Source organism: Thunnus maccoyii, chromosome 6 (assembly GCF_910596095.1).
Source record: "Thunnus maccoyii chromosome 6, fThuMac1.1, whole genome shotgun sequence".
Classification (NCBI taxonomy): domain Eukaryota; kingdom Metazoa; phylum Chordata; class Actinopteri; order Scombriformes; family Scombridae; genus Thunnus; species Thunnus maccoyii.
Genome location: NC_056538.1, coordinates 1,400,423 through 1,412,771, shown reverse-complemented (window position 1 = coordinate 1,412,771; position 12,349 = coordinate 1,400,423). Strand labels below are relative to the sequence as shown.

Genomic DNA, 12,349 nt, shown 5'->3' with positions numbered 1-12,349 from the left:
CTACATTTACGGTTGACTCAAATCGTGTAGTGACCTTTCGTTTAGTTGTCTGTCTACATCTATGGTAGTGACGGGGTACAATGTTTCTTCGTCCCCTCTTGTCTACTTGCACCGACACAAAGACAACAGCCAATCATAAAAGACGAGGACTGTAACCAATTATATTTAGGGATACAATGGCGACTGGGTCCGCCCACTTACTGCCAAAAAGGAAAACCACTCGTGAGCGAGCGGGTGAAAGGTGAAAGTGCGAGCAGGAGGGCAATGATAGTAGTGCGCTCGGGGATAACAGTCGCGCGCTCAAAGCATGGTTTTCTGCTTGCAGGCGACAGTATTGCTCGCGCGAGCAGAGATCAGGGCAGATATATTCTGCGCACGAGCACTGTGAAAGCGCTCGCGGATGTTTGAGTGGCTCCGCGTTGTGTAGATCTCATTTGCGCTCGCGGGTTTTGCAGAGATATGCCGTCATATTTATAGCTGATCAACAGGCGTGGAGTGAACAGCCGGCTATCATGGCGAGGGGTAGAGACGCAATGATCATTTAAATATGAAGTTGACGGATTGTCTCCTGACATTCATAGTGTTGTACTGAGATAAAAATGTGTGTAAAGAAAAGAAGAGAGCTACTTAAACTCTCACTTCCACTAAGCTGGCCAGTCACTGCGTGAAGTGGGTGTGAATGTCAGATTGTCAGTTTTGGAAAGTTAGCGTCCATTATCACCCCACTTTTGAATGTGGCCTTTTAAAACATTTTAAACACTTTTGCCTGCCAATGTAGTCAGACGTTGTACATACTAGTTTTGTTCTAGCATAACCTGGAACTGGTCCGATCTGAAGAACCAAAACAACTCACAGCATCCACTGTGAAGAGGTCAAAGGTCATCCACCAGCAGTCAGTGGATGACCAGAGAAAGATCAAGGAGGACGTTCACATCCGATGATCTTGGCACAGATTGAGGCGCAGTTCCAGTGACCCTCCTAGTGCCTCAGACTTTGGCTCACGCTCCTGTGAACTCTGTGAGGGCTCACGACTGTCCCACTGGCTTTTTGATCCCTTTGTGGACAGTTTCCAGAAGTCTCTGCAGACTTAACTGAAAGGAAAAACCCCTAACACACAGTGATGTGATGTTTTATGTGGAAATGCACATTGATAAAAAGAAAAAAGTTCAAAATATGGAAGTAATTGGAAAGATATTTCATTTTAATTAGAAACATACATGTTAACCAGCACTATGCATGTGTACTTGATTGTCTACTGATGACATGATGGAGACTTACAATATGTTGATTTGGTTCAACAGAAATGATCTGCTTACAAACAGGCAGCAAACAACAAACACTGCAGTTGATGAAATTACATAGTCTGAAATATCAGCCTGGTGATGATAAACGATGATGTCACAGATGGGCTCGATGTATATAGAGGATTACCATGCCCCCCTAGATACAAGCACCAGTTATGTGACTGAAGTTCAGCTCCATTGACTGATGAAGACCATGAGTGTGTTGAAAGCTCTGAAATGATCTGAGGAGTTGTAAAGAATGAATTCAACCTGAACAAGACCTGTTCACTACCTCCTCTGTGTATCTCTGCTTCCTTTTTCTCCCCTCCTCTTCTTCCTTCAGCTTAGGAAGCATGATCCCCAAAACACAAGATATGAGGTTTCACACAACAGCTGAAGCTAAACTCTGTTTACTGTGACTGCAGCAAAAATCTAAATGCAAGTGTGATGTATTGTGATATAGTATGCATGAACGTGTGTAACCTTTAAAGAAAAAATTTCATTTTGCTTTAAACTTGAGGTTTGGTTAAATGTTTCAATGTCTATTATGACTTTAAGTTTAAAATCTATCTTGATATTTTAATTGTTAATTGTAAACACTCCTGCATTTGTGTATGAAAGGTGCTGAAAATGGAAATAAAGTTTATTTAACACTGTGGAGAGCAAAACATTTTATTACTAACACTGGAATAGTTCAATTTGTATATTATTATACAGAAACTAACTGCTTTACAAAAACAAAATGATACAATATCACATGTATGTACAGTGTAGTAAATATACCATCTCAAATTGTACACAAAGTATTTACAATTGTCACACATACTGCATTAAAAACAAAACTCAGACTAATACTCTACAGACATTAGATTTTGCATAACATCAAATAAAACATGCCACATTTTGAGGTTTTTCATCTTTACAAACCCATGACTCTTTTTAAATTAGTGCAAGTCAACCACTTGTTTAAGAGGTTATGGATACATAATCCTTAATATTTCCATTCACACACAAGTCAAACTAAAACCTGGAAACGATGGCAATCTGGTCACACGGTGCTCAAAAAAAAAACAACAAATCTTGCCTTCAGATTTTTCCTGGTTGTGTTTTGGTAAAGGTACACTCGCTGATTGTGTGATTTGGGCTTTGTGGACACTTTTTAGAAGGAAATCAGGGAGAGTACCTTTTTAAGAACAGTTAGATGGTGAAAAGTGGGGAGTCAAGACAATGGATCGATGTTTCTCTGGAATCTGATGCTGAAATAAACATGTACCTTTATAGCAACAACTCCAGCGGCCCTGACCTCAGATCCTTCCTATAAGTGGACCTCAGGATGATTATTTCACTATATTTTAAGGATGCTTCATACTACTTTGTACCAATCCCATCTCTGCTCCACAAACATCTTCTGTGTTAGAAAATGTGACTTCAACAACTCAAAGGTGATGACATTCCATGCTAAACTCTGAACTCGGGTTAGACCTATTTACATGGGAAGGAGGGCTGATGTAGGAGTAAATCATCAGTCATTGTGACCACAGAACAAAACTGTGAGAAACTGACATGCAACTGGATTTTGACACATTTAATTTGTTTTTGTTAATATCATCAGAGGGTAAAGGCCTCAGTATGCTTCGAATGAAGTGCTTGTCTGACACCGTCTTTTCTTACATCTGAATAGTTTTTCACACTTGCTGCGTGGAGGTGTGAAATACTGGTTATGAACTTTCTTCCAACAGTTTTTGTGTGTCCAACTATGTGAAACACTACAAATGCTTTAGAGGAGAGACAGCTGGATAGTGTTCAAAATGATCCTCAATCAAAGTCCATCACATCTGGCCCCTCTCTATGACAGGCAGACTTTTTGTTCCACCTTCAAGTGTGACCATTTGGAACAAGTATAAACACTTTTGCCTTCAGATGTGTTTGAACTATACGCTGTACAAATGAGTTAGTATTAAGTATACTGAGAACTTGAATGCAAGGTGGAGGCCAATCATCCAACGTTCGCAAGCTACTCACCCCAAAATGATGCTCTCACTTTTCAACAGTGGAAAACTAATTTCTTGATTTTGGTCCTGATTCCCTTAATATGAGCTAATCTATTAGTCAAACTGTGACATGTCAATGATGAAGGGTGACAAGAAAAGAAACATTTCTGATGGACCCATTCATGTGGCCAAACTCTGCTTCCACAGCTGAAACATCATCATCATCCCTATTACTATTAAACTCATTCTTCCCTTTATGTCGTTCTTTGAGGCTGAATTACAAAATACTGTTTCAAAGGGTGTCTCTAATGAAAATGTCCCTTTCCATGGCATTCAGCAACTATCCATCATGTAATCGTGTGTTAACTGAATGAATTAACTGAAAATGGACAGAAGAAAATAACATCCCCTTACGTTCAACTCAAATACAAGACAAAAATAAGCAGTGAACTGATTCACAAATGTATCCAGACGGTACAATGAACACTTAAAACGGTAAGAAAAGATGTCAGACTCTCAGCAGCAGACACGTGGAGACGCTGCTCAGAGAAAAATAAAGTCAGAGTTGCACAACAATACTCTTGCCATGCATAGATGTTAAGGCAGGATAGAAGCATTTAGATGGCTGAGCTGTGGACGGAGGCTGCCAGGAGAGTCCCATCCCATTCTACACCTGCTGAACCAAACCACACAGCTGCTGTCACAGCTGCTTTACAGGCCCACACCACAGCATGTGTGTTTCAAACTATTTCTTTTACTAATCTCAGACCTTTTTTTTTTTTCTTTTTTTTTTTTTTACTGCTAACTATTTTCCAAAGTAAACCACAGTATTTAAGATTTATGAATGTGAATTTCTATCAAACAGCAACCAATTGGTTTCCCATTCATTTCAATACAATATCATAATACCTTCAGGCAGTTGAAACTTGCTGTCTGCTTTTACTATCAAAGTTGTGTTATTGTGGTGTGATAACGAACTGCTATGGCTGCAGACTGGAAACCCAGTCCAGATTTTACATTGATGTTTAAGAGTTGGAAAAAACCTGACTAATATTTGCTTTGTAACATTTTTGATAGGGTGATGCGGTGAATGTGGTGATTAAAGAATTGTGAACATTTTTCAGTGTAAAAATGAACACATCGCTGCTCTCTGGTGGAGAAAACGACCTCAAACACATCTTTGGCATTTTCTCCTCACCTACCTGCTGACACACTCACACTGTTCTATCTGATTCAATCTGTCAGTGGATCAAACTGTTTTGTCAGTCTGCACTATATATTATAAAACACTGACAACAGATAATATTCACTTATGGATCAGCTATTTCTTGCAAGTTTCAGCTCTCTACAATCACCTTTTTATAACATTGTGAGATAAATTGATATCGATGGCTGCCTTAAAGGTAGAGAAAAAAAACACATTCAACTAACTAAAACACAACAGCATGCTTTGGAAAAACAGTCAGCAGTAATGTATAGTTTGTGATTTGTAGTAAATGAGCTCAAACTAAATCCTTGACCATTTTCCAAATGTGCCCAGAACATGTTTTTAAAAGCGGACTACACTTTCTCCTCCTGCAGTGCTCAACAGGCCTTTGGTGCAGAGGATCTGCTGCTCCCAGATCTGCTCTGAGGGTACAGATGTTTAACATCACACAGCTGGCCTCTGGACCAATAATGACCCAGAGTGTACTGAGGCTCTTTAAGGAAAAAAACACACCATCTCACGCTCAATCTAATGTACACTGTGAGTATTATCAGTGTTGTAATGATCTGCATTTAACAGGTTCGTATCCCTGTAAAACTGCTGGTGCGGAATCAATGTGAGTCTGAAGGACTGACAAACAAACCTTAAACAACACACAAAAAGCCAGTTACTGCTGCTGTTTGGTTAGATTCTTAGTCTTTCAGTAGATATTTCAATTTTGTTTATTGGTCTAAACTTAACTAAGACTAAGTGTAGCAGTTCACCTGGGAACAGTAGTTTGTGTTTTAGCTTTTTCTGCAGCTTTTACTTGCATCTGACAGTCTTTCACAGCAGATTACGCAGAGTTTGCTCATGGATACTGAAAAACTGAAAGCTCCAGAGAAAAGCTAATAAGGGGATTTTGAGTTAAGCTTATTTTGTCAAAGGTTGTGTGTTCAGACAACATGGAACACTGATATATTTGAGACATTTGGCTGATTTTGTTTAGTAAATACATTTATAAGGGAGTTTATACTCAGCAAAATATATACAGTCGACAGTTTTGGTTATTGTTGCGTACAGAAGCTCAGGTATGGTTTGTTATCACTACTGTCAACTTTCCAATGATAAAGAGCTGGAAGTGTCAAAACCTCTTTCAGGGTGGATTTTTCCTTTAAAAAGCCACAGGACTAACTCCTGATGTTTCTGGATTGTGGGTCCAGCTCAGTCTGCTGAGGTGAAACAAATGGAGGAGTGTATGTAATGGGATCAGAAATCACACCGTCCACTGCCTCTTTTCTATTCAAATGGTCATCGGAGGTAATCAATAAGAGCTAAGTCTCCATGTTCACAGGCAACTAAAGAGTTGGCATCATATTGCACCGAGCTAACATGGTGATGTGTTTTCCCTGTTCGCTGTACAAATAAAATCTGTGGTTGACAAAGGAGTTTGAGAGTTGAGGATTATTGCCTATTACACAATTTTCCTTGTCACTGTGTAAACAAATTAAAATGCTATGCTGCTGAAAACACAGTTCATACTAAAAATAACAAAAAAAAAACCCAAAACAAAACAAAAAAAACAGCAAAAACAAAAGTGAAACACACAAAAAGAAAAAAAAAAAAGAAGCTTGGGAGCTATTTACATGGTTGCGCTTTCCCCTAGTGTTTTGCAATCTTCATGTTCATACATTGAAAGTGTTTGAAAAGAAGACGATTTTTGGAAAGTGTTTGAAAAGAATAATATTTGTGTAGCACTATCTAGCTGTACAGGATAAATACTTTCAGGCAACAGGGTATATGGATGATTGTATATTTGACGATCATTGGAGGCCGGTCGTGACGCAGCTCATGTGAACTCGTGGTGATATGGACGGCACGCCTCCATAATTAGTACCTGTTCTTTGTCCCCAGCAAGGTTTGACTTTTACTTTACAAATTGTACACATTGAAAAACCCTGACAAAGGCACACCATGGAGAAAACGTCAACATCTAAATTAGCACTAAGGACTAGTTATACATAATCTGTCTATGTAAAATATGTACAGGACTGGGGAGAGGTGAACTCAGGTGTCTGAGCAGGTCCAGACTGAAGGTCCTGTCTCACAGATCTCTAACCACCCCCCCCCCCCCCCCCCGGCTGTCATTTGGTCCATCTTGCTGACTGGGGGGGGAGGCTGCACACAAGAGTGTTTATGAACCCGCTGTTTCTTTTCAACTTCAGTGTAAAGTCCGGATCCTTCATCCCCTGTGTAAACTGTCACAGTCCAAGACCATGTCCGCACTCAACCTTGATGTCCAGAATGTATTCCCATCAACCTCTGAGGTTTTCTCCTATGGTTTCACATGTGTGACATTCCTCACTGCAGGGCCACTGAACGCTGTGAAGAGCTTAAACATCAACTCCAGAAATGATTCAACAGAAGCTTGTCCTCCACCACGCACTGTCTCAAATGAAAGATTTTAAAAAAATCTCAAGCAGCACAGAATTCAAGTTTGCCCTTGCTAATATTTCCCCCTTAATGCAAAACACAAAAACACTTGTTCTCCTACCGATGAAGAAGGAGGAGGAAATAAAAAGAGTAAAAAGTGGAGTAAAAAGTGGAGTGCAGCATGAGGCCTGGCTGGCTGGCAGGCCGGGGAGGGGAGGGGTGGAGAGGAGGAGGAGGAGGAGGAGGAGGACGGTGGGGGGGCTGTTTTCTGGCTGATCAGACGATCTTCTTGATGCTGGGTCTCTTAAAGCTACCGGCACTGCGCTGCTTCTGGACCTGACTGGCTGAACCGTGGCGAGTCCGACCACTGCTGGACAGAGCTGAGCTGGGGGACAGCTGGACATTCTCCTTATCCACACCTGGAGGACGACAAGGAGGAGAAGTGTCACCATCACTCATTTCAACAACTGCATTTCTCTCCTGCTCCTGACATTAACGTATCAAACAACAGGGGGAGCTGTAACATAAAGCTTGTGACTGCATTTGAAGGCTTTGATTGTAGCTGTGAAGCCAACTAAAAATCACTCTTTGAAATGTTTACAGTCAGTCTCTGCTGAGGATCTAAGAGACTGTTGCAGTTCTAGAGGCAAAAGTGAGGCAGGTTTTGATCTGACTGAGGTCAGAGGTCACAGAGGATTAGAAAACCTGAAAAGACCAGGTGTGGTACATGAACAGCAGACTTTCAGACATGCTCCTCTTTAAATCAAACTTGATGGCATTTGTTCACTTCATCTCATGTCTCCTATATCTGTAATTTTACTTGGACTTTATAAAAACAGGCAGCAGAATTTGCTCTCTATTAACATTAAATAATGAAATTGATGTGAACATGTATCGGTTGATTCACTGTGAGGAGCTCTGGAGAGCGACAGTCATTAATTAAGACTTCAACAGCAAAATATGTTTTGAAATCCGTCAGTGATTCAGCATGAGAGAGAACAAAAAACTAGAGTTATGTATGTAACTGTGCTTCTCTGAATTCTGGACGACTGCCAGAGGCAATGCTCAACACTGGATGTTATCCGTCTAGCGCACACGCAGGTTGAGTATTTAATATCAACAAAGTCACATGTGACCTGGATGACGTAGCCTATATAAGCCCACGTCATCATGAAAGATGTCCTTACAGAATCTTCTCGCCAATTCTGACGGTCATCCAGAATTCATAGAACCATAACTACATACATAACTCTTCTATTTCATTCTTCCTGAGTGCCAGAGGCAGTGCTTAATGCTGGATGACCATTACCAACATAGTCACAAGGAAACCAACTCACCAGGAACGGCCTGAGGGTTCCTGAAATTGTATTGTTTTTTTTATTTTGTTTATTGTTTATTTATTTATTTGTTTGCTATGATTGTATAGTTTGTGTAAATATGCTTTGGCAACGTTGTATTGTATGCAGCCATGCCAATAAAGCCAACTAATTGAATTGAATTGACTGCTGCTGCTACTGCATGGGGAGCAGTGACATTGACACTGTAAAATGGGCAAAGATGCATGGTGTAGTCCAGGTGGCTGCAGTGTAAATCTCACTTAGAGGGACCCCTGTAGCACTGCTCAGGAAGTGGAGACACTCCTGGTGGAGTGACCCCTGATATTAAGAGGTAAGGGCAGTCTTCTTGACCTGTACGCCACCTTAATTATCTCAATAATCCACCAGGAAAGCCTCTGTTTGGACAGGGTGTGCCCTACCCTGTGACCCTCATAGCAGACAAACAGGATATCAGAGCGGCAGAAGCCAGCAGTTGCCTGTATATAATGCCTCAAGGCCCTCACTGGGCAGAGCAGTGCTGTTGAAATAGCTTCCTCATCCTGTGGGCACAAGGTGTCATAAGCTGCCAGCTCAATGACCTGAGTGGAGTGGGCTGAGGCCAACCTCTTTGGGAAGAATGATGGGTCAGGCCGAAGTGCCACACCCGTGCCATCCAAGTTCCAGTGCATGCACACTTTGTGGTTCCACTGCTGAGCTCCTTTGTGAAGCTCAGTGTGTGAGACCCTACGGTCTGGTTATCCACTCTAATATGCCTAGCTGAAATTGCAGCCACATAGACCCTCAGGGTAGAAGCAGAGAGCTTTTTTCCCAGCAAAGATTGCAAAAAACCCAGTATTATTGGCACAGAGGAACTCTCAGGTACCTCTTCGTGAATTCTACACCACTCCAGAAATACTTTCCACCTGCTGGCATTAAGTGCCCTGGTGGAGGGTGCTCTTGAGTCCAAAATGGTTTGGATTACTGCTTGGTCGCACACCCTTAGGAGAGGGTCCGGCCCCTCAGGGGCCATACCCATAGCTGAAGGCATTCTGGGCTCAGATGCCAGATGTGGCCTCCCAGCTGTGAGAGCAGGTCTCACCTCCTGGGCAGGCACCATGGAACTCCATCCAGAGGCCTGTGCATCCTTGAGAAACAGGGCCTCCCTGGCCAGTTTGTGGTGACCAACATAAGTCTGTGGTTGCCTTGCTGGATTCTGTGTAGTGTTAGCTTGATCAGTGGAAATGATGGGAAGGCATATAGGAGGCAATTTGGCCATGGGTGCGCCAAGGTGTCCAGTCCCAACAGACTCGTTGTCTCCATCAGGGAGAACCAAAGAGGGCAGTGTGTTGAGGATTTGGAGGCAAACATCTCCTGTACCATATTTGCACCATATTTCCTCGACCACCTCTGGGTGGAGCCTCTACTCCCCTGAGGGAGGTTTCTGGCGGGAGAGAAAGTCTGACACCACATTCTGTGGCAGTGGCAGATGCATGGTGCTGAGGCTGGAAAAGTGAGGGAAAGCCCATACAAGGAGTTGCCATGCCACCTGTAGTGACAGGGTTGATCTAGTGCCTCCTTGACAATTTACATGGTAGACAGCTGCCTTGTTGTCGGACTGTAAAAGAACATGCCTGCCCCTAAAATGCGGTAGGAATTTGTGAAGCGCGAAATATATAGCGCAGAGCTCAAGCACATTTATGTGCTCCGTCATTTCCTGTGCTGTCGAAAGACCCTTTACTGGTTTGTGCTGCCATAATGCCCCCCCCAAGCATCTGTCACCACCACCTCGCTACGTGAGGGAATCGAACCCAATAAGATACCATGACCATATATGCCCTGTCTCTCCATGGCTGCAATGTGAGGAGACATCGACTGGACACCCTGACTTTCTTGGATCTGAGGGTCTTTGGATCCAAATGGGGGCCACTGATCCAAACCTGGAATGGCCGCAAGTAAAGGAGGCCCAGTGGCACTACTGATGGCACTGATGTCAACATACATAACAGCCTGAGAAAAAGGCTATACTCCAACCTCTGGTCCTTCTGGAAACGGAGGAGAAGCTGGAGTATGTCCTCCACTCACCATGGAGTCCAGGGTTAACCCAATGAACAACACCCTCTGGCTGGGTATAAGACAACTTTTGATGGTAAGGCCCAACCATGTCACATGACATAGAAGGGCCTTAGTGTCCTGCTCTGCCTGTTCCCTGGTCAAAGCACAAATCAGCCAGTCATCTAGATATGGGAAGATTTGCATACATGGCTTGCTATGGGGCCAGCGCTGCACAAATGCACCTCCCACTGGGTGGGAAAGAGTTTCCAACACGGTCCATGCATGCCGCTGTATTGCAACACTGTGACAGTGAGGCCTGGGACAGTGAGGATCAGGTCTTCAGACCTCATCCAGTAACACAATCAGGGAGGCAAGAGAAGGCTCCAAGGCTGGCATCTGGCCCGGTCTGTAAGTGCTGGCATTCTGTATGGAAGCCAAGGCCCTGCTGTTAATGGTGTGGTGAGAAGAGTTTACCTACAAACGAAACCACTTACTGGGGGAGCAGGCACTCTTTCCATCAAAACTAAGGAGGTGTGTGCTTTAACGAGTGAAAGCACTCAGCAGGGAGCAATAAAATAATTGCAACTGAGAAGTTGTCGTCACAAACAGCAAAATACTGCAAGCGCAAGCATTTAGCCCTGTGACAATAAATTATAAAGGAGACCCAAAAACACGCTCCTTGTAAAAAGCAACTTCAAGCTAACAAAGGGAGGCTACGCTTACCTTGCTATCCTTGCTTCAGAGTTGGAAAAGTCACCTGTCATCAGCCTATCTGTATTGTAACCAGCAAATACACCGGTCTAACAGCTCAAGAGTTAGAGAGTAGCTGTGATAGTCTAATCACAGCCCTTGGAGGACAAAATTGTAGCTCCAACCATGTGGTTGCAGGCCTTCTAGTGCAAAATCACTGGCTGTCTTCTTTCTGAGATTCAACCTGCATTCGCGGATTACCTGCCACGAGAAGATACATGGGATATTTTTCATGATGACGTGGGCTTATATATATGCTACATTATCCCAGGTCACATGTGACTTTGTTGATATTAAATAACCCGACCTGCATGTTTGCGAGACGGATAACATCCAGTGTTGCCAGTGAAGCACTGCCTCTGGTGGTCAGCAAGAATGAAATCAAACAGTTGTCTTCCTTTCTATCATAACATTTCTAATCCTCTACTGCTTGCTCTCTAGGTGCCAATGTAAAAGTCATCTCTGTCTGAATGACAAAAAGCCATCAATGTTATATCTGTCTGTGTGAAAAGGACATTCCAGACAGAGACAGAGAGGCTTCACTGAGTCACAGAGACCAGGACAAACAGGGAGACTGTTTAATCAAATAAAAGTGGTAAACTCAGTGAAATTGTGAACAGGTAAACTCAGCACAGACAAGTTGTTTCCTGGTCAGGTCTTCTTGTTGTGATGCGACACTTAACAGCTGATGTCCCTCCTTCTCTGTGTGCTGTTCTTTTGAAATGAACAGTTCCCTTTCTACCGCTATCTCTGTCTTTGTTAGAGTCAGCTCTCTTTCTTGTCAAGTCATCAGTCAGCTGCTTAGAGGAGCTGCCAAACCACAACACTAAGATTAAACTCTGCAACTGTCATCTGGAACTTAGGCCTGATAAGTGAAGAGGAAGTGTATAGTACAGTTGTTAATTACAACAAATAAAATCAGTAATATTTTCAAAAATACATTCTACTTTGTTCCTACTTTCCACTCCCATAATCTCCACCAACTCAACAATTTCTCACCCACACACACAATATACACAAGTTTACAGTTGGGTGTGGTTGTGTGTGCGTGTTATGAGACCTGGTGAATGCTGCGAGGTGGCCAGTGAGGTCATGGAGTTGGACAGGTTGAGGTTGGCAGTGATGCTGAGCTGGCTCTGGCTGGTGGGGGGGTAGGGGGAGGTGGGCGTCCGCAGCTGCTCCTCCCCACGCTCCTCGTCAGCCGCCGGCAGGTAGCTGTCAATCAGTGCCTCCAGAAACTTGACAATCAGCTCGGCATAGTCCGGTATCTGGGTTTGCTGCAGGTTAAATAGTGATTTCATAAAGTGGTAAACTGTGGGATGAAAAGTCTGGCTTACA

The 12,349-nt window shown here is 43.0% G+C and overlaps 1 protein-coding gene across 6 annotated transcripts in view; it reads right to left on the bottom strand.

The window, feature by feature from the left end:
* Window positions 1-1,939: 1,939 nt before the first annotated feature.
* Window positions 1,940-12,349, bottom strand: part of nf1a (neurofibromin 1a) — a 95,160-nt gene continuing 84,750 nt past the window's right edge. For all 6 annotated transcript variants that reach the window (XM_042415405.1, XM_042415407.1, XM_042415406.1 and 3 more), the window contains 2 exons: window positions 12,072-12,288; window positions 1,940-7,312 (listed from right to left, as the gene is read on the bottom strand). In XM_042415405.1, the coding sequence (XP_042271339.1) occupies window positions 7,170-7,312; window positions 12,072-12,288 (360 nt within the window). In that variant the 3' untranslated portion in view covers window positions 1,940-7,169. The remainder of the gene's footprint in view (window positions 7,313-12,071; window positions 12,289-12,349) is intronic.